Consider the following 23900-nt stretch of genomic DNA (forward strand, 5'->3'; position numbering starts at 1 on the left):
CCCCCCCCCCACCTCCTTGACTATTATAATTACCATAGCCCCCATACACTGGTAATGTGTAGGGTCTGGGGACATTACATCCAACCCATAATATTATAATAGCCCGCTGCTAATGTGTGGGGGCTGGGGTGGGGACATTACATCCCACCCATAATATTATAATAGCCCACTGCTAATGTGTGGGGGCTGGGGTGGGGACATTATGTCCCCCCTTCATATTATAATAGCCCGCTGCTAATGTGTGGGGGCTGGGGTGGGGACATTACATCCAACCCATAATATTATAATAGCCCGCTGCTAATGTGTGGGGGCTGGGCTGGGGACATTACATCCCACCCATAATATTATAATAGCCCGCTGCTAATGTGTGGGGGCTGGGGACATTACATCCCACCCATAATATTATAATAGCCCGCTGCTAATGTGTGGGGGCTGGGGACATTACATCCCCCCATAATATTATAATAGCCCGCTGCTAATGTGTGGGGGCTGGGGACATTACATCCCCCCATAATATTATAATAGCCCGCTGCTAATGTGTGGGGGCTGGGGACATTACATCCCACCCATAATATTATAATAGCCCGCTGCTAATGTGTGGGGGCTGGGGACATTACATCCCCCCATAATATTATAACAGCCTGCTGCTAATGTGTGGGGGCTGGGGTGGGGACATTATGTCCCCCCTTCATATTATAATAGCCCGCTGCTAATGTGTGGGGGCTGGGGACATTACATCCAACCCATAATATTATAATAGCCCGCTGCTAATGTGTGGGGGCTGGGGTGGGGACATTATGTCCCCCCTTCATATTATAATAGCCCGCTGCTAATGTGTGGGGGCTGGGGACATTACATCCCCCCATAATATTATAACAGCCTGCTGCTAATGTGTGGGGGCTGGGGTGGGGACATTATGTCCCCCCTTCATATTATAATAGCCCGCTGCTAATGTGTGGGGGCTGGGGACATTACATCCCCCCATAATATTATAATAGCCCGCTGCTAATGTGTGGGGGCTGGGGTGGGGACATTATGTCCCCCCTTCATATTATAATAGCCCGCTGCTAATGTGTGGGGGCTGGGGACATTACATCCCACCCATAATATTATAATAGCCCGCTGCTAATGTGTAGGGGCTGGGGACATTACATCCAACCCATAATATTATAATAGCCCGCTGCTAATGTGTGGGGGCTGGGGTGGGGACATTATGTCCCCCCTTCATATTATAATAGCCCGCTGCTAATGTGTGGGGGCTGGGGACATTACATCCCCCCATAATATTATAATAGCCCGCTGCTAATGTGTGGGGGCTGGGGACATTACATCCCCCCATAATATTATAATAGCCCGCTGCTAATGTGTGGGGGCTGGGGACATTACATCCCACCCATAATATTATAATAGCCCGCTGCTAATGTGTAGGGGCTGGGGACATTACATCCCCCCATAATATTATAATAGCCCGCTGCTAATGTGTGGGGGCTGGGGACATTACATCCAACCCATAATATTATAATAGCCCGCTGCTAATGTGTGGGGGCTGGGGACATTACATCCCCCCATAATATTATAATAGCCCGCTGCTAATGTGTGGGGGCTGGGGACATTACATCCCACCCATAATATTATAATAGCCCGCTGCTAATGTGTGGGGGCTGGGGACATTACATCCCCCCATAATATTATAATAGCCCGCTGCTAATGTGTGGGGGCTGGGGTGGGGACATTATGTCCCCCCTTCATATTATAATAGCCCGCTGCTAATGTGTGGGGGCTGGGGACATTACATCCCCCCATAATATTATAACAGCCTGCTGCTAATGTGTGGGGGCTGGGGTGGGGACATTATGTTCCCCCATTTTAGTAAGTAGCTCCCACACAGTGACCACTACTTTAACCCCTTAAGGACCAAACTTCTGGAATAAAAGGGAATTATGACATGTCAAACATGTCATGGGTCCTTAAGGGGTTAAATAAAAAATGGAGGGTCAGCAGATGGAGCCTATTATATTTTTTAAAGAGGTGTGGGGCATCCTTATGCCCCCCTGTTTTAAAAAAATAAATAAATTGTATAGCCCCCCCAGATGCTGGCCAACCATTTTTTAATTTAAAGTCTTCCACCCCATTCCAATGACCCCCTGTAATTTTCTGGGCAGCTCGATGAGATGCTGATATAATAAAAATGTGTATCAATGTTTCTACATATCTTGCAATCTGGCAGAACGTGTGTCTGCTTCCTGCCAGAATCAATAGATTAGGAACCCTCAAAGCTGTCCTTATGTACTAGCAACAGGCCAGGCTGTAATGGATAAACAACGCTGAATTATATTACAACAAGATCTTTTATTCAATCAGCCGAAATTGTTTATCACGAAACATTGGAGGGATAAAAAGGCTCCTCCGCTACAGCAAGGTATAATTCAGGCTGCACCCAAGCAATATATTTATATGTAAAATAACAGGGGGTCATTGGTATCGGGAGTCGAAGACTTTAAATTAAAAAAATGGGGGTCCAGCATTTGTGGTCTATTAAATATATTGTTTTTTTTAGGTTTTTTTTTATGGTTCCTAAATTCTTTCGATTACTGTCCCTCCCTGTTTCCTGCAATGAAAGGCTTCCAAGCAGTTACTCTTTGCAGTTACACTTTATTCCAGAATTGGGACAGTCTTCTTTCTGCTTCCTATGAATTTGTCATTCCTGTTACTTCGCATATTGGGACACACCGCACATGCGCAGTAGTCGCCACCATTGTAACTAATAGTTGCAATCAATGCATTGTCAGGTAACGGTCAACTCTAAAATGCTTTAGACTTGATAAGAGGATGAACTCCTGAAAGTTCATCACTACCAATTTTACCACCAATACTAAATGTGTTGGTCCAACAAAAAGTTGTAAAAATATGCTGTAATACTTCAATATTTGACATCTAGTGATTATCTAATGATTGGGTTGCGCCACCTTCTGTCACATTGTGGTCATTGCAGATATTTTGATATTCCCATATCCCATATCTATTAAAATAACTGTATTCCTAACACTATGATGTCCCCCTGCCCTCCTGCTGGCAAATAAAGGGTTAAAACTCCTTTTTCCCACTGGTTCCACCGCCGAGGTCCCTCCTCTGACGTCATGGAGTTATGTAAAGCTATATTTTGTCAGAGACCTCACTGGTGACTGCTTTACTTCCAGTGCCGTGGCTGGGAGTGCAGGGAAGGTTGTGTTCACTAATTTAAACATATCGCCATCTGGTTCGTGAGGTCCCTTTCAGCTCTTGGCATTCATCTGCCCGAGTTTATAGCAGGTCAGCCTGGCGTGAACTCATCTACCACTCAGGCCGGCAAACTGAGGGCAGGACATGCAGGAAGCACTGTTTCATAGTCTTATGGTGTGCTCGTGCTATGATTGTTGGGGACAGCTACGAAGAGTGGGACACCAGGGAACTAAGGTTGGACCGGATCCGAAAATCACTATGAAATGTACTTTCATGGACTGTCTAATTCATGGATATGATTGGTGTGCCTAACTCAACCAATCACAGAGCAGCAGGAGGTGCGTCACCCAACACAGCTCTGTATGAGAGATCGCCAATAAGCGGGGGAGTGAAGAGCCAATAAGAATAGGAGAGGGCAATGCAGAACCGTAAACAGTAGAGCCTGTGATATCCGGTGATGGTTTTGTCCCAATTAGGAACACATGGCTCTGCTGCAGTTTCTTAAAGGAACACCATAGGGTCAGGAACACAAACATGTATTCCTGACCCTATAGTGTTAAACCCACCATCTAGCCCCCCTGGCCTCCCCCGCCCTTCCCCACAGAGAAACCACCCCCCACCTTGCCTCTCTAAATATAGTAAAATCTTACTTCTATGCCAGTCTGCAGCTGCTGCCTCTGTCCCTGATCTGCCTGCATGGCTGACATCATCAGAGTGATTAGCTGAGCCAATCACATTACTTTCCCATAGGATTGGCTGAGACTGTCAAGGAGGTGGTTCAGGGGCAGAGCCAGCATGATTCAAACACAGCCCTGGCCAATCAGCATCTCCTCACAGAGATACATTGAATCAATCAATCGCTATGAGGAAAGTTAAGTATTTGCATGCAGAGGGTGGAGATACTGAATGTAAGTCACACTGTGCAGCACTGCCCCAGGAAGCACCTCTAACAGCCATCTGAGGAGTGACCAGTGGAGGTATCACTAGACTGTAATGTAAACATTGCATTTTGTCTGAAAAGACAGAGTTTGCTGCAAAAAGGTAGATCCTAAGATGTTTTAAAACTAGTTTCCATGATGCTTTGTTCTAAAAGAATGCAAGGCATCATGGGAGTTGTAGCTATGTTTTGGGCACCCCTGCTCTAGAACAATGCACCAAGTATTGATATATTAAAATTTGACAAATATCAGAATGTGATAGTGATAGGAAGTACTTACATGTACAGAAAAAGCAGTTCCAGTGGGAATGAGTCATTATTAGTCAGTAAGTAATATAACGGAATATTGAACTCATCGATCTACTCTATATTAAACTCTAATTTACAGAGCAGGGATAATAATCTGTTACCGTGTGTGCCTGTATATGTATTGTTGAATGTGTGTATCCAGCTGTGTATATCGATACCAGTGGGAATTGTGGTGTAGAGTAGTTGTACTTTAGTATATATCAGTGTATAATACAGTCTGTGTGTGTGGCAGTGTGTAATACAGAGAATGTGTGGCAGTGTGTAATATAGAGTAGATGTGTAATACAAAGTGTGTGTGCGGCAGTGTGTAATACAGATTAGGTTTGTAATACAGAGTGTGTGTAATATAGAGTATATGTGTAATACAGAGTAGGCTGGGTGTGTAATAGAGAGTGTATGTATTATATAGAGTATGTCTGTAATACAGAGTAGGCTGGGTGTGTAATACAAAGTAGGCTGGCTGGGTGTGTATTACAGAGTTTGTGTGTAATACAGAGTGTGTGTAATATAGAGTATATGTGTAATACAGAGAGTGTGTGTGTGTGGCAGTATGTAATACAGAGTAGGTGTGTAATACAGACTATGTGTGGCAGTGTGTAATACAGAGTAGCTGTGTAATACAGAGTGTGTGTGCGGCAGTGTGTAATACAGATTAGGTTTGTCATACAGAGTGTGTGTAATATAGAGTATATGTGTAATACAGAGAGTGTGTGTGTGTGGCAGTATGTAATACAGAGTAGGTGTGTAATACAGACTATGTGTGGCAGTGTGTAATACAGAGTAGGTGTGTAATACAGAGTGTGTGTGGCAGTGTGTAATACAGAGTGTGTGTAATATAGAGTAGGTGTGTAATACAGAATGTGTGTGGCAGTGTGTAATACAGAGTGTGTGTAATATAGAGTAGGTCTGTAATACAGAGTGGGTGTTATATAGAGTATATGTGTAATACAGAGAGTGTGTGTGTGTGGCAGTATGTAATACAGAGTAGGTGTGTAATACAGACTATGTGTGGCAGTGTGTAATACAGAGTAGGTGTGTAATACAGAGTAGCTGTGTAATACAGAGTGTGTGTGCGGCAGTGTGTAATACAGATTAGGTTTGTCATACAGAGTGTGTGTAATATAGAGTCTATGTGTAATACAGAGTAGGCTGGCTGGGTGTGTAATACAGAGTGTGTGTGTTATATAGAGTATGTCTGTAATACAGAGTAGGCTGGCTGGGTGTGTGTTACAGGAGTATGTGTGTAATACAGAGTAGGCTGGGTGTGTAATACAAAGTAGGCTGGCTGGGTGTGTATTACAGAGTTTGTGTGTAATACAGAGTGTGTGTAATATAGAGTATATGTGTAATACAGAGTAGGCTGGCTGGGTGTGTAATACAGAAGTATGTGTGTAATACAGAGTAGGCTGGGTGTGTAATACAAAGTAGGCTTGCTGGGTGTGTATTACAGAGTTTGTGTGTAATACAGAGTGTGTGTAATATAGAGTATATGTGTAAAACAGAGAGTGTGTGTGTGTGGCAGTGTGTAATACAGACTATGTGTGGCAGTGTGTATTACAGAGTAGCTGTGTAATACAGAGTGTGTGTGGCAGTGTGTAATACAGAGTAGGTCTGTAATACAGAGTGTGTGTAATACAGAGTAGGTGTGTAATACAGAGTGTGTGTGGCAGTGTGTAATACAGAGTGTGTGTAATATAGAGTAGGTCTGTAATACAGAGTGGGTGTTATATAGAGTATATGTGTAATACAGAGAGTGTGTGTGTGTGGCAGTATGTAATACAGAGTAGGTGTGTAATACAGACTATGTGTGGCAGTGTGTAATACAGCGTAGGTGTGTAATACAGAGTAGCTGTGTAATACAGAGTGTGTGTGCGGCAGTGTGTAATACAGATTAGGTTTGTCATACAGAGTGTGTGTAATATAGAGTCTATGTGTAATACAGAGTAGACTGGCTGGGTGTGTAATACAGTGTGTGTGTGTTATATAGTACGTTTGTAATACAGACTGTGTGTGTAATATAGAGTATGTCTGTAATACAGAGTAGGCTGGGTGTGACATACAGAGTATATGTGTAATACAGAGTAGGCTGACTGGGTGTGTAATACAGAGTATGTGTGTATTACAGAGTAGGCTGGCTGGGTGTGTAAAACAGCGTTGGCTGGGTGTGTAATACAGAGTAGGCTGGCTGGGTGTGTAATACAGAGTAGGCTGGCTGGGTGTGTAATACAGAGTAGACTGGCTGGGTGTGTAATATAAAGTATGTGTGTAATACAGAGTAGGCTGGCTGGGTGTGTAATACAGAGTAGGCTGGCTGGGTGTGTAATATAAAGTATGTGTGTAATACAGAGTAGGCTGGGTGTGTAATACAGAGTAGGCTGGCTGGGTGTGTAATACAGAGTAGGTGTGTAATACAGAGTAGGCTGGCTGGGTGTGTAATATAAAGTATGTGTGTAATACAGAGTAGGCTGGGTGTGTAATACAGAGTAGGCTGTCTGGGTGTGTAATACAGAGTAGGCTGTCTGGGTGTGTAATACAGAGTAGGCTGGCTGGGTGTGTAATACAGAGTAGGTGTGTAATACAGAGTAGGCTGGCTGGGTGTGTAATATAAAGTGTGTGTGTAATACAGAGTAGGCTGGCTGGGTGTGTAATACAGAGTAGGTGTGGAATACAGAGTAGGCTGGCTGGGTGTGTAATACAGAGTAGGTGTGGAATACAGAGTAGGCTGGCTGGGTGTGTAATATAAAGTATGTGTGTAATACAGAGTAGGCTGGCTGGTGCTGCTGTCCCACTCCCGCTGTTTCTGCCGCCTCTCTGACTGTGAGTGACTGAGTGACCCTCCCTCCAATAACTGCCTGAGCCCAACCTAGCCTAACCTAGCATTCTGAGTGTCTGTCTGTGAGCACTTCTGTGAGACTGAGTGAGTGTCTGTGTGAGTTCTCCTGTGAGACTCAGTGTCTGTCGGTGAGTTCTTCTATGAGACTGAGTGTCTGTCTGTGAGCACTTCTGTGAGACTGAGTGAGTGTCTGTGAGCTCTCCTATGAGACTGAGTGTCTGTCTGGGAGCTCTCCTATGAGACTGAGTGTCTGTCAGTGAGCTCTCCTGTGAGAGAGTGAGCTCTCTCTCTAATCTGTAAAGCAGACTGTCTCCCATTGGACCCTGTGTAGATGTGACACTTGCTCAGGTAAGGCAGGGGATGCTGTATTTAATTCTCTGTATTATTTAATGACTATATTCACTAACCCTGAATTGTGCTGACCTGCTAACTATCTACAAACTGTAACCCACAACAACACATTTCATTTTAAAAAACAAACATCATAATTGGACAATTTAACTCTGGCATTTCATGAAAACTGATTTTGCCTTGAATTTATTTTAAATGCTTTTTAATAAGTGAGTCACTGATAAAACAGCATATAATCTAAAATTAAGTTACACAAAAATGACTTGCACAAAGAGCTTGCAATCTATATAGTTACTGAATATCAAGGGAAGCTAGACATTCTCCTACATTAGTAGAAAAAAAAAACAGCCATGTATATCAATCACTTTGCTATTGGCATTTTCAAAAAATACATATAAAATTATTATATTTTTATATACCCTGATATTACCCCGAGCTGGATTTTTCCAGAGCGTCCATTTTTGCCTTTGTTTTTCCATTCAAATTTAATTTACAAAAATCCAGAATTTAGTGAATAACTGTGAGTAATTCAGGTTCCTTCTGTATTTGTGATGTTCATCGTTGATCTTGTCCATCATTTGTCTGTGTGGTCTTATGTTGGCACTATATAAATATCAAATAATAATATTAATAATAAAATATTGGGATCTGTGGGGGATTAACCAGAGAATTGCAAATTTAGACCCAAATTAGACAAAGTGTAAAACGAGTTAAGCTATTGTTGCCTGAAATTTTCCGATTCCTTGTCAATTCTCCACAATTCCTGATTTAAGAAATACGCCACGTATAGTTTAGTAGTATAAAAAAATAAATTAAAGGGTTACTCCAAGCACCACGAATACTTCAGTGACTTGAAGTGGTCATGGTGCCTGGAGTCTGAATGCGCAGAGCTGCCCGTACAGAGTTTAACCCCTTTGCTGCTGGCTCAGCTGACACTCTCAGCCAATTAAATGCTACTTGATCCTTGCACCGCCAGACGTACGTCACCAGAGCAGACTGTAGTGTTTATGGTACTTTGAGTAACACTTTAAAGAGGAATTGTCACTTAGGAGATTTTTGCACAGCCAAATGACTCATTAGATCACCTATAATTTCCTGTCTCTGTGTCTTAGCGCAGCCTGAATCCTGCGCTCAGTGCATTTATGCTTCGATAGACACATGCGCAAACGTGTCCTCACAGCGTCTGCATGCACTGCACCACTGGAGTTAAATTAATTTGCCTCATATGAGCATCCTAGTAAATGGAAAATATAGAAAATGATTAAAGAAAAAGCATGTCACAGCCTATAGCTAATTTTTTTTTCCTTAAAAAAAATAGTGCAGTCACTGTGCCACTTTAAGAGATATGTAATATATATAGGTAATGGCATACGATGCCAAAAAATTGATAAAAAAAAAACTGGTATGTAATTTTATAGTCTGTTTTTATACCAAGTGCTTGCTACAGACAGAAACTGGGGATTATTGTATAAAATTACCGGTATACAAATATTGTTTATGTTAACAGTGAAGACGGAATCTGGGAGGTGGTTTTAATTAGACTGGTTTCCGAAGGATGGAGAGTAGAGACTCATACAGCATAAAGAAACGGGATAGGCAGCTTGATAGATTCATTCTGGGAGTGAGTGACACAAGCAGAAAGTTGAGACGTGACGGTTAAAGGAAGACTCCAACCACCATAACCACTACAGTTTAATGTAGTGGTTATAGTGTTAAGAGTGCCCTGATACCATTCCACAATAGGTAGTCACTATAACCTACCTGGGTCATGCTAGGAGCCCATGGCTTCATCCCCTGCATCCATGTATCTTTTCAGAGAATTTGGACTGTTCTACAGAGCAGAGCGGTTTAACTACTTACTATTGGACAGCACTAGGGCATTCATACAGCAGTCTGACGTGGTTGTGGTGCCCCACACCTTTACTTTATTTTCTAAACTGGAAATTTTCAGGATATCACCAGTGAGATCAACATTTTAGGCAGCAACCTGACTTGAGGACTTTTTCCAATTCAACAATTTTTTTTCCTAAAATGTATGTGTAAATTTGTGAATATTCCCGGTTTATTGAATGATCCCTCACTTTGTTCATGCTTGGAAAAATACGTTCTTTTTTTCTGCGGCTCTTCACATGATATCAGCAAAATAGCTCAGTTACTATTTCAGATCTTTGGGGGTTTATTCACTAAACAGGTGATTGTAGTGGATTTTATACTAATTTGCAAAAGGTAATCTTAAAAACACAATCTGTAAACGCAGATGGTTGGTAAATGTTTCTAAATCGGCTATATTGGCCTACACAATGGTGTTTTCATTTTAATTCTCTGCAATTTGGCATTTAAACCGCTGTGGAATTTGACGGCGCTCTATAAATAATATAATAATAATAATAATAATAAAAAACCTTTTGTATTTTTACTTTTGGTCTCATGTCAGGCAGTGTGGAAATTGCTAATAAATTATAATGATATATGGTCGCATAGTAATAATAATTATTATTATAATAAATCCTGGTCACAGCCTGTGATACCTTTATTGAGAAAATTCCAATATAAAGTGTCTTAGTGGATTAGACAGTTAGTGTCGGCTGTCCTGCGATTGTTACTTTGGTTACAGCCCGGACTGTACACACATACACACCCTAAAACCATAAACTGTAATCCATAAACACAAACCACTTTCTGTTCTCCTTCATAGGACCATGTCTGCTAAGAAAGACGGGACCTCCTTTAGCATTGAGGATGACAGCTACACAGAGGGTAAGAGGGCTTGTGCCACCTGTTTTGGGGAAATTGTATAAATATCATGTTTCAATGTTGTCTGTGTCAGTGAAATACAAATACAGTTTACTGCATCCCAGTAAGGATTTACGACATAAGAGGCATAGAAAAGCAGGGCATTTCAGAGGCACGGCTCGTTTAATCCTGGGGTACCCTGGCACTATCCTGTCTTAGTCCTTGTTGTTCGGGGGGCATTGATGCGTGTACTGACTGAGACAGTAGCAGGAATTAGTTCAACTAAGCTCTTCTCAGACTCCTCTGTTGCAAATTCTATCTGCAACCTGTCATATGGCTGGGGAGGTCAATTTGTTAAAATAAAAATTGTATCTTGACTCGAGACAGTCATGCAAAATATTAAATTGTACAGCGCTGCAGAATATGTTGGCGCTATATAGATACATTTTAATTGCCATTCTAAAGAGAACTTTAAATGCAACTTGGCATACCAGCTCTGCTGAACCTGCTTGTTCAGTGACAGCAATATATGTCACTGGAAAGCCCTGCAAATTATATATCCCATTATGTTTTAGTCAGTCCTGCAAGGCATCATGGGAAAAGTATTTAACTGCCAAAATTAGCCATCATCGCTTTTGTAATTTGGGTCCCATTTGAGAGCTGTTCGATCCCTGGTAAGGTAGACTAGGCGTCTTCTTAGGGGCTTCTCGGAGGAGGTGGGGGTCTATTTCATGCCTATGTTTGTCTGTCGGCCATCTAAATTTCACACATATATTTATTTATTTACAAAGTGTTTCCTGGGTAGATCAGTTATTTCTTTTAAAAAAAAAAATGTAATTCTTATTTTGTATTTTTAAACAATACATAGGGAACAACATAAAAAAGGGAAATGAATTGGAACCATGGTATGTAAACAGGATAAAGGTTTGCTATACATATTGTAAAGCGCTACGGAATCTGTTGGCGCTATGTAAATGTCGATAATAATAATAATAATTATTCAGTGATTGAAGGGATTAAACGAGACAAGGTCTTGGAAACATTGATAGCTTTGACGATAGAGTCACGGCTCTGTCCATTAGCCAAGGCTCCTTCGTGGGCAATAAGCCTTGCCTCGCCCACAGTCTCAAAAGGTGGAAACTTATCCAGACACTTGTTTGGTTTAGGGTTGAGAATAGGAGGATTTGATAACGATGTAGATCAATATCTTTTTTGAATTGGGATTGGCAGGAAGTGGGTCGGAGAGTGGATATACATTGCGAGTGAGCCTATGACCTGCGGTTATATTATTATTATTTTATTATTTATATTGCGCCATCAGATTCCGTAGCGCTGTACAATGGGTTATAGATGTCAATATTATTTGGTGGCATCATATTATCAATAAGCGTTGAACAAGGGGGAACTAAGGGGGAGGACGGCAAGGATCGAGAGAAGACGGCCTTACACAAGGAGTGATTTCACCGGGGGAGGACTCAAGAGGCACCGGGGAGGGAGAGGGGGGAGAATAGGGGAGGGTGTATTAAAGCTTTTTTTTTTTTTTTAAATTGAATTACTATGTTTTTGTTTTGGGGTACCTGAGCAGTTACTCATTTTTTTTTTAAACCCAGCTGAAATGTACACAATTGTAAGTAGCCCCTACAGCGCTATAGAGTATGTTGGCGCTTCGTGAATAACATAAAAATGCTTATCTGGGTTTGCTTGTTGATTGGAATGTGATTATTTCTTATTTGAAGATGTTTCCCGTGCCTGGGACAGTCTGCAGGAAGCCAAACATGTGGTGAGTCAATTTTGATTTGCATTTTAGTTAGGATAAAGTAAATTCAAGTCCTGCAGTAACTGAACATGTTCATGCCGTCTGCAGCAATTGAAAATTGTACAGATGGTGTAAAATTCACATTTATATGTTAAAGCAACACTATCGAATACTATCGGGGGTTTGAGTGCCCTTTAGTGTTCCTTTAACTTTTGGTGATCAATTCAGCAGAGATGGGGATGCCAAGAAGACCCCCGGTTTATATGAAACCGTTGATATTCAGGGTAAATTGGATGATGACGTCAATGCACTCAACGCAACAAAACCACTTCAGCGAAACCACTACAGCGATCTGTATTTTACTTAGAGTGTCCCTTTAAGGGTTGACAGAAAGTTTCCCCCTGGAACAGTAAGGAAGGGGGAGCATGACTGCTGCCCAAGATTGGAGGCTGGGTTAAAATGGATACATTTGTGGTTCTTAAGGAAAGGGAGAGGGAGGGGACTCACCAGTCAGCAGGATAAGTGAGGGCTCCTGACTGTTTTTTCTCACCTGACTGGCCCTGCAATTCGAAGAAGAAACATTTAGGATAAAAAAAAAAAAAATGGATTATCACCTAAACGGTGAATTTATACAGACATTAACAGTTAGATTGCGGCTGTCATGGCTGACACTGGAGCTGCATTGCAGAGACTCCTGCAATCTTACCTGGAGACCCACGGACAAGGGGCCATGGAGGAGCTGGTGTCGGGCGTGAGGAGTGTCCCCCAGGATGAGATGGCCGGTCAATCTGCATCCCGAGACGGACGGAGGGCCAGGAGATCGAGGCCTCCGTCGCGTCTTTCTCCAAGTCCTGTTCGGTGCCAGAGGAGGGAGAGAAGTGGCGGCTCGGCCGCGCAACGGATTCGGTGTCCGGTACCCGGGAGAAGGAGGATCCGTGCGAGTGATGGCGTTGGTGTGCAGGCCCAAGATGGCGGCGGAATCCAGGGTGAAGAAAGGGCGGGAAGATCGCGCTCCCCGCGCGCTTCTCTTCCGGCCCGCCCGGAAGTCGCGTCAGCACGTTCGGTGCGTGACGTGGACGCGGCCGGAAGCAACGTCAGCACGCAAGGCGCATACGTGACGGCACCGCGCAGGAGAGCGCGGCCGTCACAGGCCTTGCGTTCCAGCGTGGTTCCGGCAGGAAGTGAGCCGGGAACCACGCGAACAGCGCCCAGGAGGGCAGCCGGAGGGAGGAGAGGCGACAGTGCAAGCATCAGCACCCTGGAGAGCAGATTGCGGTCGGGCCAGGAGGCCGGCCGTGGATCACCTCAGTCATCAGGATCCAGTTCCTGTTCGGAGGAAGGTGATGCCCAGCATCCTCAGCCGGCCAGCGGTGAGTGTTGCGCCAGCGCTTGGAATGCGCTAGCTGGGGATAGTGTGGGTAGTGAGTTCAGGGGTCAGGAAGTACTGGGGTTACTTAGAGCTGTTTTAGATAGGCTTCCAGGGGTGGGCTCCTGGGTGTCCCCAGTTTCTGTTCCTCTTCCCACCCAGGCCCATGACCAGGATAGGGGTCAGTTGCATGCCCGGGTAGGTAGGGCACAGGGGTGCTTGACAGGTTGTGAGTTGTCCCCACTAGGGATGCATGTGTCTCTGGAGGTTAAGGAAAAAATTGTTAAAGGTGAGTACGTGGATTTACTGTCCCTGGTCCCCCCGGACCGGGAGTCAGTGGATCGACCGCGGCGGGGGGATTCGGCGGACGGCGATAGAGGTAAGCATCTGCCGCGTACGTTTGGGAACTGGCTTCAAGGGTTCTCCATTTTCGCGAGTGTGCTGACGCGGGCCTTCCCTGAGAAGGCACCAGCGTTATTTGGGTATTTAGACCTAATATGGGGGGCGTACAAAGTTTATGGGGGTCAATGTTGGTTTCGTTATGATCAACAATTTCGCCAGAAGATGGCGGTGTGTTCAGGTATGGACTTTGGGGTCCAGGACGGGAGCCTGTGGCTCTTGCTGATGACCCCCAGTCGTCCGTCCCCCTTTCCGGGAGCAGCCGGCGCGCCGTTCAGTGCGCCGGCTGGGCAGCGCAGGGGAGTCTGCTGGCTCTACAATGAGAGTCAGTGCAAGTGGTTTGGATCCTGCCGCTTCAAGCACGAGTGCTCTCATTGTGGAGGGGCCCACCCAGCGCTGCGCTGCTTCAAGAAGGGCAAGCACGGGGGGAGACCCAGTAGGGAGGATCTCCCTAGAGCTGAGGACGCCAGTGAGCGTGCTAAGGATGCGCCCTTGGCTCGACCGGTACCCTAGGCGTAAGGATGCAGGGGTTCTGCTGGAGGGGTTTTCGACAGGGTTTTGGATTCCGTTTGTTTATTCGGATTCCCCTTCGCTGGCGGACAACCTGCGTTCGGTTGTAGGAAAAGAGGCTATTCTGGGGGATAAGTTGGGGAAGGAAATTCGTTTGGGTAGGATGGCGGGTCCGTTTGACACGCCTCCATTTCCCAATTTGCGGGTGTCCCCGCTGGGGTTGGTTCCTAAGAAAGAGCCGGGATCCTTTCGTCTCATTCACCACCTGTCCTACCCATCGGGTGGGTCGGTGAATGATGACATTGGCAAGGAAGAGTCACACGTTCGATACGCCTCGTTTGATCGAGCTTTAGAGTTGGTACGGGAGGCAGGGCAGGGAGCGCTGTTGGCTAAGTCGGACATTGAGTCTGCTTTTCGACTGCTCCCGGTCCACCCGGACTGTTTTCATCTGTTGGGTTGTCGGTTCCAAGGTTCATTTTACTATGATATGTGTTTGCCAATGGGCTGCGCTATCTCTTGTTCCTACTTTGAAATGTTTGCGTCTTTTTTGGAATGGGTGGTCGCTCGGGTTGCAGGGATAGAGTCGATAACGCATTACCTAGACGATTTTCTGTTTGTGGGCCCACGGGAGTCGGATGACTGCGTGGTGCTCTTAGATTCCTTTCGAGCCGTTGCGGCGGATTTTGGCGTGCCAATAGCGGTCGAGAAGACGTTAGGGCCAGTGGGAGTCCTGTCCTACTTGGGTATTGAGGTGGACACGGGGAGTATGGTTTTCCGTTTGCCGGACGAGAAACTAAATCACCTGCTTCGGCTGGTGGATTCGGTGAAAGGGGCCAAAAAAGTACAGCTGCGGCGGTTACAGGCCTTGTTAGGGCATCTGAACTTTGCCTGTCGGGTATTGCCGATGGGCAGGGCCTTTTGCCGTCGCTTGTCGTTGTCGACGGTCGGAGTCAGGCAGCCGTTTCACTTTATTCGGATTACTCAACGGCATCGAGAGGACCTGCAAGTTTGGAGTTCATTTCTGGGTAGGTACAACGGGCAATCCTGCTGGCTGCGCCCGGCGGTGTCCAACACAGATTTGGAATTGTACACTGACGCGTCTGGGTCCGTGGGTTTCGGGGCCTACTTTCAAGGGCGGTGGTGTGCGGAAGCCTGGCCCCGCCAATGGCTAGAGACTGAATTGGTGAGTAACTTAACGTTTCTGGAGCTCTTTCCAATTGTGGTGGCGGTGGAGCTCTGGGGTGTTGAGCTGTCGAACCGTAAGGTGGTGGTGCACACGGACAACATGAGTGTGGTCCATGTGATCAACCGATCTTCGTCTTCGTCGCCTCCAGTGTTGTCGCTCCTTAGGCGCCTGGTACTGCTTAGCTTAGCACATAATTTGTGGTTGGTTGCGCGCCATGTGCCTGGGGAGCAGAACATTATAGCCGACTCTCTCTCTCGGTTTCAGTGGGACCGGTTTCGAGTGGCGGCTCCCGAGGCTGCGCGGACTGGCACCTCGTGCCCGGCGGGCATATGGGACCTGGTTTCCACCATTTGAGCCGGTTGGTGAGGGAGTCGTTATCTGAGTCAACGTGGAGGTCGTATTCTGCGGTATGGCGGAAATGGAGGGATGTCTGCAAGGGCAGTGAGACGTCTTCGGACGAAGGTAGGTTGGGAGCGACTCTGGCCTTCTTGGAGTTACTCTGCGAGGAGGGGAAGTCGGCAGCAGCGGCCGATAGGTCGTTAGCGGCACTGTCTTTTCTGTTCCAGTGGTGTGGGTGGCAGGATGCTACCAAGGCATTCTGCATCTCGCGGGTTATGAAGGGCTGGAAGAAGGGCCGTAAGCGGGACTCTCGGCGTCCAATCTCCTACGAGATCTTGGGCAGACTCCTGGAGTGTCTGCCCCAGATTTGTGTCTCGGCCTACGAGGTTCTCCTGTTCCGGGCCGCTTTTGCTCTCTGCTTCTTTGCGGCTCTTCGGATAGGCGAGCTGGTGGCTCCAAGTACACGAGCGCCAGGTGCCATGCAAATCACTGATCTCAGGGTATCGACGGGCGACGTGACGTTGCTCGTTCGAAAGTCTAAGACCGATCAGGCAGGCGAGGGCGCATCGGTGCGAATTCAGGCTACTGGTGAGCGGTTTTGTCCGGTTCGGTTGGTGAGGGAATTCTTGGAGGTTCGTGGATCGGAGGCGGGGTCCCTGTTGCGACACCGGGATGGGTCATCACTCAGCCGGTTTCAATTCGCCAGGGTCCTCCGGGCAGGTGTGGTTAGTATTGGGCTGTCTCCAGGTTTGTACACCACGCACTCATTTCGAATCGGGGCTGCCACGCAGGCTAGTCAGCTGGGCTTCCCCGCAGAGGTGGTCAAGCGTTTGGGGCGCTGGCAGTCGGGTCGGTACCGGCTTTATGTGCGCCCCCATTTGCTGTAAACAAGTGGCAACAGTTATGGTTGTTTGTTATTTTCGTTGTAGGTCCTTCTCCTCGATTTGTCTGGATCGTGGGACATTCCTTTGTTTATTGGGCTGCTAGGCGAGCGGAGAATAGACCCTATGGCCGTAACCTCGGTTTATCATACGAGGTAGCACGGGTACGTTGGAGGGGGATTCGGGGTTTGTCCTGGGACGGGTTATACGCTGAATTGGTGCAGCTCCGGGGCTGCGTATCAGGGCCGGTTACCTTGGTGGTTCACGCGGGCGGGAACGATGTCGGACGGCGACGGTCGGTGGATCTGGTTCGGGCAATGCGGCATGACGTGGCCCGCTGTTTTGCGTTGTTTCGGGACCTGACCCTCGTCTGGTCCGAAATCGTTCCGCGCCCGGTCTGGCGAACCGGTGGGCATGGTAAGGCGTTAGAGCGCTATAGGCGCAAGGTTAATATGTCCATGGCCCGGTTTGTGCGCCAACTGGGGGGTATAGTAGTCCGGCATTTCGAGTTAGAAGGGGCTAATGATGATGTAATGAGACGGGATGGTGTTCATTTGTCCCCCATTGGGTTAGATATCTTCAATCTGGGTCTGCAAACTGGAATTGAGGCAGCGCTGTCGGCGGGGGGGCGCGATGCCCGCGCAGCGTAGTGCGCGAGGTGGGCATCGCGGTGGCGGGTTTCCCTGGACAGCGCAGAAGAAAAAAGGAACTTTGGGGAGACGACAGCCTGCACGGAGCTGATGGCGAGGAGCCGGCTGTCGAGGCTCATGTTACAGAATTTGGGAGAACTGCCTGTTGGGAAACACCCAACAGCTGGCAGAGTTGGACTAAGTTGAAATTGTTATATTAAATAAAGCTGTGGCCGTTGCCCTTACCCACAAGAATGAGTTGTCACTTGTATTATTGGGGGGCAACGGGTTTTGGTCGGGGACTGGTTGGGTCAGCAGTCAAGTTTCCCCCTGGAACAGTAAGGAAGGGGGAGCATGACTGCTGCCCAAGATTGGAGGCTGGGTTAAAATGGATACATTTGTGGTTCTTAAGGAAAGGGAGAGGGAGGGGACTCACCAGTCAGCAGGATAAGTGAGGGCTCCTGACTGTTTTTCCCACCCTCCCACCCTGTTTCTGGTGTTGTGGCTTGTGTCTTGTTTTTGTTCTTTGTGTTGTCACAGCTTGGCGGGTTTCCCTGGACAGCGCAGAAGAAAAAAGGAACTTTGGGGAGACGACAGCCTGCACGGAGCTGATGGCGAGGAGCCGGCTGTCGAGGCTCATGTTACAGAATTTGGGAGAACTGCCTGTTGGGAAACACCCAACAGCTGGCAGAGTTGGACTAAGTTGAAATTGTTATATTAAATAAAGCTGTGGCCGTTGCCCTTACCCACAAGAATGAGTTGTCACGTGTATTATTGGGGGGCAACGGGTTTTGGTCGGGGACTGGTTGGGTCAGCAGTCATGCATTGTTATTACCTGTCACCTAGCCTGTATATAACAGAATGTTAGTTAACTCGGTGAACTGAAGATGCTTTGCTGTAATCAGAAACCACATTTATTAATACAGAGCTACATTCAGTAAATCAGGAATTACTGGCAAGTGAGAAGAGAATTGCAGATTTTAGGATAAAACTTCTAGCTGTTAAAAAATAGCTTTATTAAATTAAGTTCCCCATTTAGCTATTTTATCCCCAAGTTTGCAATTCACTTTAAAAAAATCGCTACAAATCGCTGGAATATATTTACTTGCACGACAAAAATAAAGAATTGTAAAAAAATAAATTAAAGAACAAATGAAAGATTATTTGTATGTCCTTCGTTTTATTACCGCGTGTTATTTGGCTGAAGAAGAGAGTGATGATTTTGCAAGCCCAGGCATGTCCCACTATAATCATTAAAAATAACAGACAACGGGTATTGTATTGTATTGTGTGCGTTGGGTCCGGAAAATTACTCTCTAGGGACATTATGAGTGAGCTGGTTTGATTTTCCGTCTCTCAAAAAACCCAAACATGCAGACAACCTTTTGCCTGTTTGGCTCACGTTACCACCATTTCGAATGTCCTGTAGAATACGATTGTGCTATATAGTTAAACTGGTAACAATCTAAAAATCTGACTGGGTTATTCTTTTGTGTCATGTAACTCCCCCTTATATCCAGTAGGGACTTTCTAGAACAGTGGATTCGTGGTCAAAACGAATTGCTTGTTGACCCATTCTTCATTTGAAAATGTTAGCCCAGTGACCAATTTTTCAAACATATTTTTAATTAACATTGAAAACATGAAAATAAATTGGCTTAACCCTCTCTTTTCCAGGAAATTTCAAATTGTAGGTCCAGAAAGTGACATTATGAAGAAAAAAAACCCCTCCAAATGACCTCTCTTCTTAGCTTAGCCATTGTGGTCTAAATCTTTAACTTCCATTTTCCATTACCGTATTTATCGGCGTATAACATGCCCCGGTGTATAACACGCACCTCATTTTAAGAAGGAAATTTCCCTCCCTCCCATAGTATTCTCCCCCCCTCCCATAGTGTTCCCCCACCCTCATCCCATAGTGTTCCCCCCCTTTCCATAGTATTCTCCCCCCCTCCCACAGTGTTCCCCCACCCTCATCCCATAGTGTTCCCCCCTTTCCATAGTATTCTCCCCCCTCCCACAGTGTTCCCCCACCCTCATCCCATAGTGTTCCCCCCCCTTTCCATAGTATTCTCCCCCCCCCATAGTATTTTCCACCCCCTCCCATAGTGTTCCTCCCCTCATCCCATAGTGTTCTCCCCCCCTCCCATAGTGTCCCCCCCTCCCCTTGTCCCATAGTGCACTTTCCCTCCCCTTGTCCCATAATTCCTTACCTGACTTAAAGCGTGGGCCGGCTTCACAGCGCGCACCGCGGTACAGGAACTTAAATTTCAGGTTCCGGTTTCCGACGGGACTGAAAGGAAGTGTGCACACTGAGTGCGCACTTCCTTTCAGTCCCGCCGTAAACCGGAACCTGAAATTGAAGTTCCAGTACCGCGGTGCGCGCTGAACACCGGCCCACGCTTCAAGACAGGTAAGTAAACCTTCACATTCGCTCCATAAGACGCACAGACATTTCCCCTCACTTTTGAGGGGGAAAAAAGTGCGTCTTATGGAGTGAAAAATATGTATATCGGCGTATAACACGCACATCATTTGCCCCCTATATTAAGGGAGAAAGAGTGCGTGTTATACGCCAATAAATACGGTATCCACATTTCTCAGTTAAGAGAATAACCGTGAAATAAATTCATGGTAGGGCCACCCTTTTTCCACAAATTGATGTTTTTAATTTATTAAATCGCTGCAAATAACAGACACCAACGTTATTATGAACACAACACTGTATTCTATCTAGTTACAAAGGATTGAGAACAAAATGAGTCCCGAGGTTCACAGGCGGAAATGGATGCCGAAAACACAGAGACTGTTGTTTGATAGAGATTCATTTTCTGGTTAGTCGATTCTATTTAATTATTGTAAAATAAGTAAATATAACTTGATTATTATTATTATTTAATTTTTTTATAATTTGGGTAACATTTTTAGTTTAGCTCCATTGGCGTAAATTTGCAATTCCCTCATATGTTCTCTACAATTGCTGGTTTAGTTACTAAACATCCAATTTCTCTGCCTGTTTGTTTTTAAACAGAGGGGGAGGACAGTAGGTGTCCCCCCCCCCTTATTGTTATTTAGTAGGTCCCCCCCCCCCTTATTTTACGTGCTTTAAAGCACGTTATTCCAAACAATGTAGGAATGTTAGGTGATTTATGCCCTTTATGGATTAAAACCAGACTCTGCATCAACTATGTAATTTCCCATGGGAGTTTTGCCATGGATCCCCCTCCGGCATGCCACAGTCCAGATGTTAGTCCCCTTGAAACAACTTTTCCATCACTATTGTGGCCAGAAAGAGTCCCTGTGGGTTTTAAAATTCACCTGCCTATTGAAGTCTATGGCGGTTCGCCCTATTCGCGAACATTTGCAGGAGTTCTCATTCGCCGTTCGCGAACCGAAAATTTTATGTTCGCAACATCACTAGCCAGGAACACAAACGCTATAGTGATAAAACTGCCATCTATCCCCCTTGACCCCCTAAATCTAATAAAATCTTACCTTTATTCCAGTCTGCTGCTGCCGGGTCTGCCCCTGATCTGCCTGCTTGGCTGACATCATCAAAAGTATTGATCAAAGCCAATCACAATGCTTTCCCATAGGAACTGTGCAGCCCTGTCCCAGGAAACACCTCTAGTAGCCATCTGAGGAGTGGCCAGTGGCGTTATCACTAGGCTGTAATGTAAATACTGCATTTTCTCTGAAAAGACAAGTTTTACAACAAAAAGCCTGAAGGGAATGATTATACTCACCAGAACAAATTCAATAAGCTGTAGTTGTTCTAGTGACTACAGTGTCCATTTTAATATTAATCTAAAAGAAAACAGCACATCTCAGGTTATAGGTGGTTTAAATTCAAGATAAGTGACAGTTCCTCTTTAAATGTTTTACTGAATCTTTTATACTTCACTTGTAATTTTTAGGGTCTCTGCTGTAGATTCACATCTAGCTGCAAGGCCACTGTTCACCATCACCACTGTGTGGACGGTTACCACGTCTTGTGGATATGACAGGTGTTCTTTAAATGGTCACGTCTGATTTAATAAACAATGGCTGCACTTATTTGTTTGTGCACACGTGCAGCAAAACATTCGCAGGCCATGTAGCCAACAGGACAAGGTCAAATTTACCTTTTGCTTTTTCTGTGCATTGCAAGAAGGTGTATATTCAAATTTGGATGAATACATGCCTGCAGTCTTCAAGACATAGAAAAATATATAACATTTTTTTAAAATTGTTTTCATATACAGGGCACGATTCTTGTTTTACCACAATTAATGATCAGCTGCTCTTAGGAGACATCAAGGAACACAGCAGACGGGCAGACGAGACATTTACACTAGACAGGTACAAACTTCAACATTAAACTAAATTGACTTCGCCATTGATTCGTTAACTGTGCTTAGAACTAGGGACACTCATTTAGCCATGAATCTTCTGTCTGATAGACATTTCCCCAGTAGAATTTTGTGTTTTATAGTCCAACAACACCTGGAGATGGTTGGACAACCCTGTACTGACCCTGAAGCAACTTCCACTCATTGTTCATTGTGAAAAGAAATAAAGTATTGTATTGCATTGATACTGATGTGCATGCCATGCAACTGGCGGCTCTCCTCTTTTGCAATGAAAGGGTATTTTAAGACTTAATTTAAAATTGCTTCACACAATATGACCCAGCGTGCAAATAATGCTCCTTTTTGGAATTGGCTGCCGAATTTGTATGTTTTCTTGTAACTTGTACAAAAAGAAGAGATTTCCTCTTGCGTTGTGTTGTTTATATGTTTTTTTTTTGTTGTTGTTGTTTTTTTGTGGATATCTTGGCCATTCACTGATTAACATAAATTGCTTTTGTGACATAGGTTTCCAGAAAGGGATGACACATATGATTCTTCCATCGAAGACATTAAACTTGGCTGCTCAGGCAGAAACTTGTCTTCAAAGTCCTCATTCTTTTCAGAAAGGAAGGTATTTCCCACCGATATGGACAGAAGACATATCATGGCATATAGCACAAAGCTCGATGATCAGGACTGGTTACCAGCGAAAACTCACAGAACCTCTGGAGATATATCTTTTCTAGAAAGCAATAGACCCAGAGAATATGTGGTAGAAGATACTTTGAACACATATTTGGATGAGTTTTCTTATCCACTGACTGTCCAAAACTTGCACTCTGAGGAGCAAAATGTGCCCTGCGTTTCCGCATATCACATCATGACTACGTTATCTCCAAAGAGGGACTTATATACTCAGAAACTGGACTACCTTAAGAACAAATCACCCAATGACAAACTAGAGAGATTGAAGGAGAAGATCAGAGAACAGAAACGAAGACGGAATGCCTCAAGGGAAAGGCTACCAAACGCTTGGCAAGCTGGGGCAACGATTATCAAGCCTCTCTTGAAACGAAAGGTTTGCAAGGTGACGTTTGCCCCTCCTCCTCGTAACTTTAAAGGTAAGAAAAATATTAATCGACCAGCGTTTATTAGCATTAATAGCATCAGACTGTCTCATTTATGAATGATGCAAACCCATCTTTGTAATTGACAAAAGTACAGCGTTGTGCTTTGCAGCCATATTTATAACTGCGTGAGGTTCACATTTTCCTAACTTTCAGGCAAAGTTAGCCAAAGAGTCCTGCCAACTGTCATTGGTCACAACCAAGCCTTTTTCAAGAGACTCTCAGACCAATATAAATTAAATATATAAATTATAAATCAGATGGCATGACATTTGAAACTGTATTTATCTTCAAAACGCAGAAGTACCAGGAAACCCTCGATAAAACATATATGTATATGAACAAATTTGCCTTCACTGGCCGAAAATGAACGTGAGCCTGGGTAAATGTGAATTATTAGATTAAATTGAACAACATGCACACTCTTTGCATCCTAAGAATCTTATAATTAATAAACATTATCTGGGAATATACTGTGTAATTCGTATAACACAACATTGGGAGTACAAAATGGCGGATTCTTGATGTCCTCCATGAAATTATACGATTGATCAGATACCGTTGTAATGTTGGATTGGTTTTGGGTTAGTAACAACAGGCTGAAAAAAAGTGTAAAATGTGTTTAATTTGTAAACTGAAAAAGGGGCATTAGCTGTTTAGAGTAGACAAAAAAAGGTTAAGGCCTAAAAGATAGTTAAGCCTCATGGGAAATGTAGTTTTACAACGTGGCTCTGAGGACAGTGAGAAGAGATTACAGTTAGAGGGTGTTGCAGTATTTTAAGTGCAATAAATTGTTTGGTGATTTAGCCACTAAAATTCAAGTTGTGATGAATTAAGAAAGAATTTGTAAAATAGAGGATTATTTGCGAAAACCCGTGAGTTTATCTAGAATTCACCACTGAACTGCAAATATAAGGCGCAAAATGTGGCTGATTTGGGCAATGTTTCCCTTCTCATCTATTTCTGTCGAATTTTCAACTTGAATATCCCTGAC

General features: G+C 44.8%; 1 protein-coding gene across 1 annotated transcript in view; it reads left to right on the forward strand.

Moving 5' to 3' along the window:
• Positions 1–7495: 7495 nt before the first annotated feature.
• Positions 7496–23900, forward strand: part of CCDC187 (coiled-coil domain containing 187) — a 60576-nt gene continuing 44171 nt past the window's right edge. The window contains exons 1-6 of the mRNA XM_063431627.1: positions 7496–7646; positions 10345–10406; positions 12119–12162; positions 20186–20282; positions 21693–21789; positions 22305–22900. Of these exons, the coding sequence (XP_063287697.1) occupies positions 10349–10406; positions 12119–12162; positions 20186–20282; positions 21693–21789; positions 22305–22900 (892 nt within the window). The 5' untranslated portion in view covers positions 7496–7646; positions 10345–10348. The remainder of the gene's footprint in view (positions 7647–10344; positions 10407–12118; positions 12163–20185; positions 20283–21692; positions 21790–22304; positions 22901–23900) is intronic.

Source organism: Pelobates fuscus, chromosome 9 (assembly GCF_036172605.1).
Source record: "Pelobates fuscus isolate aPelFus1 chromosome 9, aPelFus1.pri, whole genome shotgun sequence".
NCBI lineage: Eukaryota > Metazoa > Chordata > Amphibia > Anura > Pelobatidae > Pelobates > Pelobates fuscus.